Source organism: Cyprinodon tularosa, unplaced genomic scaffold (genome assembly GCF_016077235.1).
Source record: "Cyprinodon tularosa strain WSP-4 unplaced genomic scaffold, ASM1607723v1 ctg248, whole genome shotgun sequence".
Classification (NCBI taxonomy): Eukaryota; Metazoa; Chordata; class Actinopteri; order Cyprinodontiformes; family Cyprinodontidae; genus Cyprinodon; species Cyprinodon tularosa.
This window is the reverse complement of record NW_024038921.1, coordinates 939,916-956,336: the sequence shown is the minus strand read 5'-3', so window position 1 is coordinate 956,336 and position 16,421 is coordinate 939,916. Positions and strand designations below refer to the sequence as shown.

At 36.7% G+C, this 16,421-nt stretch overlaps 1 protein-coding gene across 4 annotated transcripts in view; it reads left to right on the top strand.

Annotated features, from left to right (window-relative positions):
- Positions 1–14,247, top strand: part of LOC119785394 (sodium channel protein type 8 subunit alpha-like) — a 77,764-nt gene extending 63,517 nt beyond the window's left edge. For all 4 annotated transcript variants that reach the window (XM_038288027.1, XM_038288025.1, XM_038288029.1 and 1 more), the window contains exons 23-29: positions 5,031–5,153; positions 7,751–8,035; positions 8,111–8,164; positions 8,249–8,386; positions 9,222–9,326; positions 9,430–9,700; positions 10,548–14,247. In XM_038288027.1, coding sequence (XP_038143955.1) covers positions 5,031–5,153; positions 7,751–8,035; positions 8,111–8,164; positions 8,249–8,386; positions 9,222–9,326; positions 9,430–9,700; positions 10,548–11,701 — 2,130 coding nt within the window. In that variant the 3' untranslated portion in view covers positions 11,702–14,247. The remainder of the gene's footprint in view (positions 1–5,030; positions 5,154–7,750; positions 8,036–8,110; positions 8,165–8,248; positions 8,387–9,221; positions 9,327–9,429; positions 9,701–10,547) is intronic.
- Positions 14,248–16,421: the final 2,174 nt, after the last annotated feature.

Here is a 16,421-nt window from a genome sequence, read left to right as displayed (position 1 = left end):
TGCTTCAGCATACCAAGACATTTTGGACAATTCCATGCTCCCAACTTTGTGGGAACAGTTTGGAGCTGGCCCCTTCCTCTTCCAACATGACTGTGCACCAGTGCACAAAGCAAGGTCCATAAAGACATGGATGACAGAGTCTGGTGTGGATGAACTTGACTGGCCTGCACAGAGTCCTGACCTCAACCCGATAGAACACCTTTGGGATGAATTAGAGCGGAGACTGAGAGCCAGGCCTTCTCGTCCAACATCAGTGTGCGACCTCACAAATGCGCTTCTGGAAGAATGGTCAAAAATTCCCATAAACACACTCCTAAACCTTGTGGACAGCCTTCCCAGAAGAGTTGAAGCTGTTCTAGCTGCAAAGGGTGGACCGACGTCATATTGAACCCTATGGATTAGGAACGGGATGTCACTTAAGCTCATATGTGAGTCAAGGCAGGTGAGCAAATACTTTTGGCAATATAGTGTATATATATATATATATATATATATATATATATATATATATATATATATATATATATATATATATATATATATATATATATATATATATAAACTTGGTCTTTAATCGTCTATTGGTGGGTCTATATTTCAGGGTATTTAAATCCCTCCAGGTTTTTTCCTAATGTTTTCCTCTAATAGGATGTTTAGCCCACTTTATTTAAAAAAAAAAATATTTTATTTTATTAGCTGAGCCCAGTTTATTGTTTTTAAACATCTTTAGTATTTTCTCCAGATTTCCAGCCTACTTCTTAATTACTCAGCCTGTGAACATGCGGCTTAATTAATAAATAGACCTTATGGTTAGCAAATTTTGGTCTGAGCAGGTAGCAGCGCTTCTCTTGCATGTTTTTTTTTTTGGTTTGGTTTGGTCTTTCTTTGAACTGACTTGTATTGCAATTTAACTTTGCATAAAACCAGACAATCCCAAACCTCTTCCAGTCTAAGAACCAGTGTTTTTATGGTTAACTATTTACAGCCTCAATAATTTTAGTAATAACAATACAATATTTCTCACATGCATTGTTGCCTTGGCATTTTTCATGTCTGACTTGGAAAGATTTCCTTTAACTGTTTTGTAGAAATACTGCATCTTGAGGGATGTTGGCCATAATGCTAGTTTAGATTTGATTCTATAATTATTTATTTATTGCTCAACATAAACATGCCATTCAGGATGAAGAAAAAAAAGTTCTATCATTTTTGTTATTATTTTTTTCCTTTTTTCCTTTGCATAATTGATCATCTCTAACCTCTCTGACAGGCTTTCTCCCCTTATTTTTAATGTTGTTTTACTTTTAAATGTATAAGTTGTATGTGTACTTTTCTAACATTTTTTTTACATAACCAAATCAGCCAATGTCTGAAGTTATTACCTGTATCTTATAGAAAAAATAACTAAAGATCTTAAATGAGAGTTTGATTGTTTCCATTCAGGATGCAGAAACGCTAATAATCAATAATATTTAGACTATCTGATAAACTATTGGCAACAGCATCACTGATTCAGTAATCTTCTATTATGTTATGTTTCCAAATGTCTGCTGTCTTTCCTTTTCTTATCATGATGATATAATAACTCACTAGTTTAATATTTGTATTTTAGAAAATGTTGACAGATTTAGTGTTTGTATGTTCTGGTTTAAGATGAGTTCAGAGTCTAACTGGAGAAATTAGTTAAACCAAAACATTTTTTTTTTTTTTTTTTTTTGGAGCCAACTGGTTTGTAATGGTGTCAACCAAAAAAAACAGGTTTAAATAGTATAACTTAGCAGACTGCTTAGTAAAATATGAATTTCTAACCTGGCAAAGCCAGACTGATGTGTAGTACTCAGGTTTAATTCTACACATTATCAACCTGGGAATCCTCCCATTGCGTCTGATGTTCAGAAGAACATTTTGAGCTGATCAAACGAAGCAACACCTAGTCCCCACCTACCAAAGTTTGGTCTTAGCCAGTCACAGTAACAAATGGAAAAGCAGCAAATGCCGTGAAGAACCACAACAAGTTACACTTTGGCTCATTCGCTGTCATATTTGTTTTGGTTTGGCTTGTTGGCTTGTCAGCACTCACTTTTGACACAGCTATATCCATCCTTAGACCATATAATACTGCAACGTGATTGGTTGATCTGTTTTGGGAGGCAAGGTTACTGATTTTAGCTCTCCAATGAAACTTGGAGGTAGCTAAAAAGCTGAGCTTATGAGAAATAATACTCATTGCATTTATTATTACAGAGTAACAATTAAATAACCTTGTGTCTTATTTTTTGCAGAATGTTTTTGTCTTTTTAGTTTTTGTTTATCAAATTATTAGGTTATTATGTTTTTATACATGTAGATGTATGCTGCTGTTGGTGGGCACTTTTTAAGTGAGAAACAAAACAAAAAGAGAAAAGGAAGACAAAGAGAAAAAGAGAAAGAGACTTTTTCATATCAAGAAACTTTTAACCACTTTTAAATAACTAAGGGCAGTCTGTGGAGATATTTTTTGTTCTTGTTGTTTTATATAGTTTTTTTCTTTACTTTTTTACTCTCTAAAAAAGCTATTTTTTCCCACTGTTTCTTACTGGCAAATTACCTATTATAGAAAAGGCAAAAATGAGTCCTTGAGGAACTTTAAATGTAATCTTTGTTGGTTAGAATGTATTAAGAAATATTGATATCTTACCAGAATAAAAAAGTGCACCCTCTTTAAGTTAATCTTTTTAATTCTTTACAAGATTTTTCAACAACATATCTAATCATGCCATCAGTATAAGCAGGTAAATCCAATTTGAAATGTCCATCAAAAAGTAAAGCCTAAAAAAATCCTGCATTAGCTCACAATATCTAAATACCAAAGATTTAAAGAAGGTGTGCTCATTTTACAATGACTTTGATAGAAACGGATGATCTAAACTTAAAATCTGCTGGATTTTAACCTGCAAGCCAGCTTTTGTTTTTAACTGCATTCTATATTTTGCAGTTCAGTGGATTTTGCTTTGTTTGTAGCTTTTCTAATGTATTAATGTCAGTTTGGTTTCACTGCAAAACACTGAGATCTAAGTAAGTTAATGTTTCTTAAAATATGTGCATTTCTTCTTCAATTAAGCATGTAAATGAGACACTCTGCCAGCAGACAAATAAGAATAAGAAAAAAATCAATTGCATTGTTCTTTTTTAAATGCATATCTAATTATTAGATTTTTTTGAGTAAAAGTACTCATTCCTTTGGCAGACCTGTTCAATATAAGGGTAAATACGCTAATTTTGAGAGATTTTTAGATGTTTTTAAATAGTTTTTGCCATGTCACTGTCATTTTCATGCACAAGTAAATACAGCTCAAGAAGAAATGACCCCACTACAAAATATATTTTTTTAATCGTGTGTCCTTCTGTGTCCGTGGAAACAAGATTTCCATCCTCATTTTCCCATTGTTTGTGTATTTGAATATCATTACGGTTAAATCCAAAGGTATACTCTCAACTCCGGTGGGTGAACTTTTAATGTCTGCAAAAACTGCAGCAACCTAAAACATTCAGAAAGACTACTTATGATGAGTACCTGTCAATGTGCTGATTAGGGTGATATTTGATGCTAAATATATCTTTAAATAAACACATACGACTTAAAAGCCATGTCTTCCATCTTGAAAACGTAAGTTGTTTATCAATATTTTATATGTAATTTCTTCATTTTCTTTTCTTTTTTTTCATTTTTCCCTAAAATCAAGATTTTTATTTGCAATATTTTTTAGTTAATTGTAAAATGATTATTTTTTCTTAGTTCAAAAATATATTCTGCTAACATTTGAAAAGATATTTAAACTTAAAAAGATTATTGCAGTCCACTCATCTTATTCTTGGATAGCCCTAAACCATAATCTTTTCACCAGAAAATAGAAAAAAATTATCAAATGCTTTTAATCTTAGTAATTTGAAAAAAGAAAAAAAAGTATTTTACTTGTGAACGCATTAATTTGAATGTGTAATGAACAACACTGTGTATACCTGTACACAGAGTTTATCTGGTTTCCCTCCAGATCCATTTAGGCTAACTTGTGACCAGCTTTTATTGATATAACTCTAAAACGTGCATTGTTTTGCCAAATAGATCTGCTTTTCCTTAAAAAACGAAATCTAAAATTTTGTTTGACAAAAACAAAGCAAACAAAAAAAAAAAAACAAATCAGTGTAAAAGGGAGGAAAGGACCTCCTATGAGAAAAGTCTTTGTGATAACCATAAACTATGAAGGAAGACTGTAAATAAGCTAAAGTTATTAAGTGTGAAAATTCACATCCTGTAAAGATAGCTAAACCATTTTCCCTAATACTGAACTGTCCTCTCTCTCACAGCAGGTTCCTATAACTGTCTCTCTTTAAGTTAAGAGAGACATTGTGCACCTCAGGAGGGGGACAGAGAGGTCGGTGTTTGGGGTCCAGGGTAAGGTTTGTGTGCTGTGATGGGGTTCCTACTTTCACAGGTTACCCTCTCTCTTCTAACCCTGAAAGTTGTCCTCAACCGCCTGCAATCTTCTCTCTCTTTCTCTTTCTCCCTTCTTTGAGTGAAATGCCCGCTGGTGTTGGTACCGTTTTGTACTGTGTTAAACTATCGTGTCACATTGATTTGAGTGTTTCGTGAACACATCTCTCCTCCGACTTTGTCCCTTTGTTGGACTCTCTTCTCTTCCTCTCACTGTGTCAACCACAAGTTTCTTTCCAGGTGTGCTCACTGCGCTGTTAAGCTGGTTATCATGCTAGACTGGCTTGCCAAAACTAAACCAAACACAAACAGAAGGGTTTAAATAAGGGAAAACTCTGGGTACTCATTATTGACCTTTTTTTTTTTACTGTTTGAACCTTTATGTTGTATAAGTATTCTTACACATAAAGGACTTATATTTGTACTATGTATATAATAATTCAGCTACCCTTACAGTTGGTTTAGGGCCACCTTCTCTCTATATCCCTTCTAACTATGTGGCGACTTTCTTCTTCTTCTGCCTCTGTCTTTCCTTCTCCTTCTGTCCCTGTCTGTGTAGGTGTCTATAGTCAGCCTTGTAGCTAATGCTTTGGGCTACTCCGATCTAGGCCCGATTAAATCACTCAGGACACTGAGGGCCTTGAGACCCCTCAGGGCCCTGTCACGTTTTGAAGGGATGAGGGTAAGACCTAAGACTCCAGGCAGCTGCTCCTTTTGCATGCCAGTTCAACAAAAAAAGCATCAACGCATGCTAGAAATGGCAAAAAATAAAATAAACATAAAAAAATCTCTGATGGGAATTTTTTGCAATAAACCTATTAATAACCGAGAAGCTTTTTGCATGGACTGAGATCATCTCAGATGGTTTAACACATCTGATTTGATTTATCATGTTTCATTTCATATGATAAATGTAGAATTCTGGTAAAGCTCCTGTTGATTGAGTATTTCAATGACCTGATCTAAAAATATCTTCCTCCTGACTTTTTGCCTGAGTGATGCAGCAAAATAAAAAGTCAGCTGTTATTGGTGCTAGCAGAGAAACAACCAGAGGTTGGCGTGAACTGTCCCATCAAACCCTTAAACCTGGAATTCAATACAGAATTGAAATATTAAATACTACCTGCTGTAGACACCCTTAGAGTGGTGGTGATGTTCCTAAACTACTTAAATGAACAAACGAATTCATGGTATCTGAAATGATCAGCTTTTCTTACCCGACAGCAGCAAACTGAAATGTGTTTCATCATGGTTATGTTTGAGCAACTAACAAAAAATAAAATACATTTCTTAACTGAAAAGAAAAATTTATCATCAATGAATCATTAATAGTCTACATTTTCATTATATTTATACTCAAATCTATACTGAAATCTCTAAATACCTACACTTCAAAGGTGTACACATGAATAGTAAATGGGCCCATTTGCCTTATTTAAATTTCAGTGTAAACTAAGCTGCTATGTGAAGGCTTCAGGGAATGTCAGGGATCATCAGTGAGCAAAAAAACTAAAGAAGATTATAGAGGTCCAGGGAAAAAAAGCAGAAAGGTGAGGGGTAGTGTTGCATCATTACCAAGGCCCGATCATTCATGAAAACATCCAGAAAGGCAAGAGAAGCAGCAAGACTACCCATGGTAACTTTAGAGGAGCTACACAGATCTGCTAAAGCAAGAAGACAGTTTCTAGAAATTCTACTGGGGTTTGCCAATAGCCCTGCCAGAGAAAATCTGAAATCCAGAACTGAGAAACTTTCACAAGAAATTCTGTTCTCCATCCATTTAAATTCAAATTGATCTACTTCACAACAGAGTATTACTTTCTGTTGTTTCATCACATAAAATCCCAATAAAACACATCATAGTTTGTTGTGCTCAGGTATGAGGATTATGAATTCTTTTAATGGGACTATATTAAAACCTAAGCCAAGTGTGTGTTTTTTAATGGCCTTTTCATATATTATTAGGTCTTATCAGGAGATCAATAATCTTTTTCTGCTATAAAAAAATCATGTTCATGCACAGCGCTTGGCTTGTCTGATGGCTCCGATCAGCCTCTGGTTGTTGTTTGGCAGAAACTAAAACTCCTCTCCGTGCGTGGGCTCAGCATTTTCTGACTTTTGCTCTGCCTGAGGTGTCCTGTTACCTGATCTTTTCACAGTTTGGCTTTGGCATTGTCACACTGGAAGATCAACAAACTTCTGGTTGCATATCCCCCTCCCCTCCTTTCCCTTCCCCTGCCATCTTTGCTTATCACTCTTCAGGGTTTTCTCATCACTATGGTTTTAATTCATCACACTTATGCAGTTATATTAATATTTATGCATTGACTCTACATAAGCTATTGGCCTAAACACAAAAAATACATGTTTGTTTGTTGATAGTTTTGATTTTTTTTGTTGTTGTTTTTTTCCATGGCACCTCTGTATGCAGAAATGCACATTCACATATTCTCTATCTGTTAAGGCTTCAAATCCTGCCTGTCACATATATGAGAGCAGTTTGTTTTTATTTGTCAAAAATTCTTACAACTGACACAAGACTTTTTATACAAAAACCTGATTGATACTTGGTGTATTGGCTTGAATATCAGCATAGAATATTTTACATTTCTTTGGAGGAGTGTAACATAACATCACGGCACAACTTTTTGATCTATTGTAATTTCAATGGAACAAATCTAACTGGCTTTTAAAAAATTAAGCATCCTATGACAAGATATTTAGAGACGTTAGACTTAAAATTTAACTTCTGATAAAAAATATCTATAACATGAAGTGCCATCTTAAGAAGTGAAATAAAACTACTGTTGTTGATCCTAACAAAATGTTCTCTGTGTATAATATTTTGATCAATATTTTTATGTAGATTTTTTTGCTTCAGAAAAAAATATTTGAAAGACTAATAAGATTTCTATTGATATTTTTTCTGTTTTTTATTTCTATTCTTCATGATAATATTTAGTTATAAGTCATTCTTATTTTTTGTTTCCTGACCCAAGAGATGTTTGAAAAAGCTTTTATCCTTCCAATTTTATTGCTGCATCAAACGTCAAGACACAATAGGGCTTTTTATTCTCATTGACCTTGTGCATTGCATTGTGTGCCCTGCTAAATATTGTTACACTCCCCAACAGTACATCATGAAAGATTTACCAAAAAACAACTACAACAAGTGAGCCTCTTATGTGAAAAGAAAGTGCATTTCTCTGTGTCTCAATGTTTATTTACATCTGCAGTGACTGTCATTCTACAGTTTAGTTTACTTATGACTCTCTGCAGGTTGTGGTGAACGCCTTGGTAGGAGCCATTCCCTCCATCATGAATGTGTTGCTGGTGTGTCTGATCTTCTGGCTCATATTCAGCATCATGGGAGTAAACCTTTTTGCTGGGAAGTACTATTACTGTTTCAATGAGACAGCTGAAGAGTACTTTGATCCAGAGGATGTCTACAATAAAACTGAATGTTTTGCGCTGATTAACGCAAATTACACAGAAGTGAGGTGGAAAAATGTGAAGATCAATTTTGACAATGTTGGTGCAGGATACCTTGCACTCTTGCAAGTGGTAAGAAACCTTCTTGATGACTCTTGGTCTATCATAGTTTTTATATAAATGAACTTTTCACTGTCTGCTTTACAGGCTACTTTTAAAGGTTGGATGGACATTATGTATGCTGCGATAGATTCTAGAAGGGTGAGCCTCTGCAGCTTTACTTCTTTTTCTACTCCATTTTCTTGTTTACGATAGATTATAATGTACTTTTTTCCAACCTGATAGGTGGAAGACCAGCCTAAATATGAGGACAACCTCTACATGTACATCTACTTTGTAATATTTATCATCTTTGGTTCCTTCTTTACCCTGAATCTCTTCATCGGTGTCATCATTGATAATTTCAACCAGCAGAAGAAAAAGATAAGACATTTTCTTTGCCTTTGCAAAAAACATTCAAAGTTTACAAATGACCACCCTGAGTCCGATTTGAGGACAAAACCTTTATAATTCAAAAATGCTATAGTAGCATAATCACAAACTAATAACTAATAATATTTCACCTTTTAGTTTATTAGAGCATTTATAAACTGGTAATCTAGAACACAAGTGTTTTAATACCATGTTAAACTACAGTTTCCTAGCATATTGACAAATCTCACCAATTTAGTTCCATTAAAGCATTTTATAATTATTTTCCCATACTTTTTTAAAGTGGCTCACTCACTGATGCCAGTGATGGTTGATGTAGGAATTGCCTGCAGAGCTGCATTCACATCTTCTAGTAGACTTTCCGATGGTACTTCACTTAGTCTCTGTAACTGGCTTCAGGGTTGCTTGGTGGATATTTTTGCCATGGTCTTACTTTTCAGGTCAGTCACTGCCTTGTTCAGCGTTGTTCAGCGTGTTAACTCCCCTCTGACCTGGGGTAGAACAGTGGTTTTATACATCGTCAATCTCAAGCAGTTGTCGTTTATGCATATATAAATATATATATATATTTATATATATATATATATATATATATATATATATATATATATATATATATATATATATATATATATATATATATATATATATATATGTTTCCTTTTGCAACCCGGTGGCAGTTTTGTTGAAAAAGGAGGAAAAAAAGGTTACATCTCAAGCTAGATCTTCGATTTTTGTGACATTTATTTTTGTGTTGACAAATTCAATATAGAATTTAGTAATTTGATCTTTGCAGATTGTAATCAAACTGTTTTTGTCCCTTTACTTTGGAGGCCAGGATATCTTCATGACAGAAGAACAGAAGAAATACTACAATGCAATGAAAAAACTTGGGTCAAAGAAACCACAAAAACCAATACCAAGGCCTCAGGTATTACAACGGCGCACCTATATCACTTGTTGGCAACTGTATGCTTTATTTTTTTAAAGCTAAGAAAAGTTTAACTTGTTCCTGTTTCTCTCTTTTCCCCCAGAACATGATCCAGGGTATGGTGTTTGACTTTGTGACGCAGCAGGTGTTTGACATCTCCATCATGATCCTCATCTGCCTAAACATGGTCACAATGATGGTAGAGACCGATGATCAGTCGGATGACACAGAGAATGTGCTTTACTGGGTCAACTTCATATTCATCGTGGTCTTCACTTGTGAGTTCGTTCTGAAGCTGTTTGCGCTGCGTCACTATTACTTCACCAATGGCTGGAATATCTTTGACGTGGTTGTGGTCATCCTCTCTATTGTGGGCAAGTATTGGAAATAAATAAATTGTGCTGACTAAGGAAATAAAAGAGTTTGCTTGGAATTGTTTAAATACCAACCATCCTTATTGGCAAAAGTTACAATTTATGTCCTGTTTTTTTTTTGAAGTTGTAGAGCTTGTAAAGTTCATTATTTGTAGTTTTTGGTGCTTAACACTTACCAACATGAGACTTTATACAATTAAACCTAAACAAAAGCAATGACAACATTTCAATATTGTGGCATGTTTATTTATTTATATATATATATATATATATATATATATATATATATATATATATATATATATATATATATATATATATATATATATATATATATATATATATATATATATATATATAAAAATGCAAGGTAAAATTTTAACAGAAGCCAGAGAACATCTATGACAGAGCCTGACAAGGGACATGGGGAGGGGAGGGATGGCTAAAAATGTGCATCTCTTACTGGTGGCCTCAATGTTCTTTACTGAGCTATGCAAAAAGTACAAATGTTTTATGAAAATATTATAAGCCCTTTTCAGCATATTGTGTCAAGCAGCGGTTTAGAGGAGCTGGTGGAGATAATTTCAGCCGTTTAGACCATAAATCTGCTGTAAATCTGACAGTGTTTTATTATATTTTATCTTTATATAAACTTTATTTTCATAATTTTATCGTATAACTTTACCAATCAATGCAAAGTGTCCATGCTACGTTTGATAAGTAAATCATTTAAAACATATGTATCTATTAATATATTAGAACTGCAACACTGTCTGAAACAGCTGTAGTTATCATGTTAAACAATGTCGTCACTTTTACTAAGTGTGGTATTTTCTTGTTACCTCAGGTATGTTTCTGGCTGACCTGATCGAGAAGTACTTTGTGTCGCCAACACTCTTCAGGGTGATCCGTCTGGCTCGTATTGGCAGAATTCTGCGTCTCATCAAGGGTGCCAAGGGAATAAGAACTCTGCTGTTTGCCCTCATGATGTCACTTCCTGCCTTGTTCAACATTGGCCTCTTACTCTTCCTGGTCATGTTCATCTTCTCCATCTTTGGCATGTCCAACTTTGGCTACGTGAAACACGGGGCTGGAATCGATGACATGTACAACTTTGAGACATTTGGAAATAGCATGATCATCTTGTTTATGATCACCACGTCGGCAGGCTGGGACGGCCTTCTGCTGCCCATCCTCAACTACCCACCGGACTGCGACCCGCTTCTGGAGAACCCTGGCACACCTGCCACTGGAGACTGTGGCAACCCGTCTGTTGGCATCTTCTTCTTTGTCATGTATATCATCATTTCTTTCCTTATTGTGGTTAACATGTACATTGCCATCATCCTTGAGAACTTCAGTGTGGCCACAGAGGAGAGCGCAGACCCACTCAGTGAGGATGACTTTGAGACCTTTTATGAAATTTGGGAGAAGTTTGACCCCGATGCCTCCCAGTTTATTACCTATGCCAAGCTATCTGACTTTGCAGATGCACTTGAACACCCACTGCGTGTCCCCAAGCCAAACACCATTGAGCTCATTGCAATGGACATGCCTATGGTGAGTGGAGACCGTATTCACTGCCTGGACATCCTGTTTGCCTTTACCAAGCGGGTGCTTGGCGACAGCGGGGAACTGGACATGCTTAGGCAACAAATGGAAGAGCGCTTTGTGGCTGCCAATCCCTCTAAAGTATCCTACGAGCCAATTACAACCACTCTGAGGCGAAAGCAGGAGGACGTGTCAGCGAGGATCATCCAACGGGCCTACCGCTCCCACCTGTCCCGGCGTGGATTTGTCTGCAAACGCAAACCGGCAAACAACAAAGCCGAGAATCAGGATCAAGAAAAGAAGGAGGGCACTCCATCCACTGCCTCCCTGCCTTCTTATGACAGTGTTACCAAACCTGAAAAGGAGAAACAGGATGACAACAATGAGGGCAGGGGAGAAAGAAAAGAGAAAGGCAGAAACCAAAAAGACATCAGGGAGTCTCAGTGTTAAGCGGGGGGAGGGGGATAAATAACCACACTAATAACAGTACCGATTAAACTAATGTAACTTCAAGCCGAGTGAGAGAGTTCTCACCCACACTGATGTACAGATTATTTCATTTGCAAGTCAGAAAAATAGTACTCAATAATTTTGTTTACAGACTTCATTCCTATACTGATGCAGGGGAAAGCGGGGAATGACTGAACTTTAGTCAAACCAAACATAATCAGCATTCTGTGTGGCACTGTTATATCAACACAACCAATCCTAACAAAACGGAGAAGGAAGATGATAGAAGAAGAAATCGGCCACATTTCTGCCATGTAATTATACTGTACACCAGGAGGAGGAAGGCAAAAACAGGATTCCAGCGCCGTGTAGCTGCAGTGGATGGATAACAAGGAGGCTGCTCAATCGTTCAGCAGCCAAAGTTGATCTGTGTCAGTGTGTATAGACACAAATGAAAGACTCACTCTATGAGCGAACAGTGGATAATGTGGTGAGTGAGAGAAAGACACAAACTGAGAGAGCCTAAAGTGTTTTCTCCTGTTTAATCAAAAGTAGATTTTTTATTTTATTTTTTTCCTCTTTTTTTTTTTAGCAGCAAAAATGCAAACCGAGGAACAAACCGACAAAAAAAAAAAAAAAGAACAATATTCATTTATCCTATTTCGATCAACAACTCGCATTATTTTTGTTACACCCACATACAAAATGCTTTATTTTACATTGGCTTTTTGCACCGAATTGGTAAAAGGGTCTGTTTATTGACAGGGGTTCAACTTGGGGCCAAGGGCTTCCATATACGCAGAAAGATTTTCAGACAAATACATAATTATTGTGCTTGTTCAATGCATAGAAATGACTTGCATGATGGCATGTTTTGATCAGAAATTTTGCATGAATTATCATAGTCCACAAGACACTAATATTCAGACCTCACTGGTTGCTTGCAGATCTGTACCATTAAGGCATTTCTTTTTTGATCAAAGTTCCAGAGTTGGAAAGTAATTTCCTCAGTGAAACAAGCAGTGTGTGGGTTGATCAGCTGACGCTGATCAGATTTCAGCATTCGACACATTATAGAATTTCAGTCTATAACCAGAATGAAACATCACCTTAGTGGGTGAAATGCAAGCACTTTCTTTGCTGCTCAGAAGATTGTAGAAGTGTAACGTGAAAGAAAAAAATGTCTAAGTAGATTGATGGACTGGAATGTTTGTTTGGACCGGAGTTTTTTTAAGGAAGCCTGAAAAGCTTATGTTTGTACTTTGTATGTTCCTGTAATGTTTTGCATCATTGTCCTTTTATTTTTACATAAGCGGGAGTCCGCGGTTTGGGTTTTGGCCAACCCCTTTCTCATACTTACTTTGTCTCTTACTTTTAAAAAAGGGCTCAGCAGTTTGGATTTTTTTTTTCTTTTAGAGTGTTTTATTTGCTAATTTAAACGCTTGCTTTCTTCCCTTGTGTCATTTTTAATGTTTCAGAGTCTGATGAGGCTTATATGGCAGTTTTATAAACTGAATCAAGCCAAAAGGGAAGCAGTTTTGTGCTTAAAAGGTATGTTTGGAATGGTCAAAGTGAGAGAGGTAAACTTCTAAATGGGTGATGAGAACATTGTGTGTGGAGAAGCCAAAGAGATCTGCCTTGTAATTCCTTGTTGTCCTTTACTAAAGGAGTGGGACTGCCCATTCTTTTCTTTTTTTTTTTTTTTTTGCTGTCGTTATCAGACAGAGAGACCCTAGAAATGTATGCAATGCTTGAAAAATTCTTCCCTTTTTCTCAGGAGATATTATAGATGTATTATTAAGAGCTCTGCAACAAAATGCAATTGAATGTGGTGGGAGTATCATTATATATGAAATCATGTTTGATCATTTTTGTTTTGTGTCGGTCATGCCGGTCAGAGTTAGTTTATTACTTCCTGCTTCTAAAGCATTGGAAATATAAGGCTAGAGGTCCTGTGTGAGGAGGCGACATAACTTGCTTGTAACTAGTGCAGTATTTATATTTGTAGCCATTTTAATGTATATTGAAAGTTAAAAACAAGAAGTTCAAACTTACTGCAAACACAGGCCATGAGAGACGGAGATGTCACAAGGGTGAAATGGGATTAGTTGATTTTTTAGTAGCACAAAGACAGTAATCAAAAAGTCCCAAATTTTAGCAAGTTTTGAGCTTCTTATTTTCCTTCATGTTCGGTAACTGTATAAAAAAACAACAACATACCAAATAACCGACAGAGAACCGGATGCATCTCTTCTTATGGTACTGTGAACCTGAGCACCACAACCTAGAGCATTTGCACCTTCTGTTGTGCAGTGATGTCACTTCCTTGTTTATGGATAATCCCCCTCATCCGTTTTATCCCACCCGCCAGCTGCATGAAGTCTCCAGAATCGGTCTAGGTATCAACTTGAACCAAATAAAAATCTGGATGACACACATAAAAGCTATCACCATGCATTTTCTCCAACATCTCCAAGATTTCTCTCTTGAGGGAAAAAAAAAAGAATAAATTGTCATGAATATATACATTCAGGCTATGCTCTATAGGGCACAAACTGCAAAAGCTATCTTTTTCTTTTTTTAATGACCTATAAATAATGTAATATATTATTTTAAGAGCATGTGTAGTTTTTTTGTAAATAAAAGATTACCATAAAGAAAAAAACTACAGCTATTTCTTTAACACTAAATAATAATAACCATAAATAGAATGGCTTCCAGCTGATGCCTCTTTGTCACTGTTGTTAGGCTGAAATGCTTTGTTAGGAGGTGTAGATTTTTTGTGTCTTTTTTCATAATAAAGAGGGAAATAAGACATAAGTGAAAAGATTCTATAATAAAAGCAGAAAATTGTGTAAAGCTGTATAAATCAATACACACATATTCAGAGCTGCGTTACATATATATTATATATTCTTTTATACCTATATATATATATATATATATATATATATATATATATATATATATATATATATATATATATATATATATATATATATATATATATATATATATATATATATATATATATATATATTTATATATATATATATATAATGAGGTTAGAACCATGTCCGTAACTCAACTCTCCTGTCCACTGGCATTGAGGTGACACCAAATCCACTGAGCTTTCTTTGTGTGGTACACTCAGAGAATAATCTAAAGTCTGGCCTGCCCGGGACTTTCCCCAGTATCGAGTATTGGCCTACAATGCATGATGTTGTACTGGCTGCTTGCTGAGAATTTTGGAGCCTGCCTTGGTGAGAAGATTGCACAACCAGCATACCAACCCCCATTAACCCCTCCTTCCCCCTTCTCTCTTTTTTGTAGATACACTATATTGCCAAAAGTATTTGCTCACCCATCCAAATTATTGGAATCAGGTGTTCCAATCACTTCCATGGCCACAGGTGTATAAATTCAAGCACCTAGGCATGCAGACTGTTTTTACAAACATTTGTGAAAGAATGGGTCGCTCTCAGGAGCTCAGTGAATTCCAGCGTGGAACTGTGATAGGATGCCACCTGTGCAACAAATCCAGTCGTGAAATTTCCTCGCTCCTAAATATTCCACAGTCAACTGTCAGCTGTATTATAAGAAAATGGAAGTGTTTGGGAACGACAGCAACTCAGCCACGAAGTGGTAGGCCACGTAAACTGACGGAGCGGGGTCAGCGGATGCTGAAGCGCATAGTGCGAAGAGGTCGCCAACTTTCTGCAGAGTCAATCACTACAGACCTCCAAACTTCATGTAGCTCAAGAACAGTGCGCAGAGAGCTTCATGGAATGGGTTTCCATGGTCGAGCAGCTGCATCCAAGCCATACATCACCAAGTGCAATGCAAAGCGTCGGATGCGGTGGTGTAAAGCACGCCGCCACTGGACTCTAGAGCAGTGGAGACGCGTTCTCTGGAGTGACGAATCGCGCTTCTCCATCTGGCAATCTGATGGACGGGTCTGGGTTTGGCGGTTGCCAGGAGAACGGTACTTGTCTGACTGCATTGTGCCAAGTGTAAAGTTTGGTGGAGGGGGGATTATGGTGTGGGGTTGTTTTTCAGGAGCTGGGCTTGGCCCCTTAGTTCCAGTGAAAGGAACTCTGAATGCTTCAGCATACCAAGACATTTTGGACAATTCCATGCTCCCAACTTTGTGGGAACAGTTTGGAGCTGGCCCCTTCCTCTTCCAACATGACTGTGCACCAGTGCACAAAGCAAGGTCCATAAAGACATGGATGACAGAGTCTGGTGTGGATGAACTTGACTGGCCTGCACAGAGTCCTGACCTCAACCCGATAGAACACCTTTGGGATGAATTAGAGCGGAGACTGAGAGCCAGGCCTTCTCGTCCAACATCAGTGTGCAACCTCACAAATGCGCTTCTGGAAGAATGGTCAAAAATTCCCATAAACACACTCCTAAACCTTGTGGACAGCCTTCCCAGAAGAGTTGAAGCTGTTCTAGCTGCAAAGGGTGGACCGATGTCATATTGAACCCTATGGATTAGGAACGGGATGTCACTTAAGCTCATATGTGAGTCAAGGCAGGTGAGCAAATACTTTTGGCAATATAGTGTATGTGAAGATGTCTTGCCCCTATTGTTTCCCATGCTTTGTATACACCGATGCAAAGTGGCATACACATAAACATGCACCTTCATTTCTGCCTTTTTTCAGGCAATTGCTGTTAACCAGAACACTTCAATTGCTTGCTGCAGCCCCTT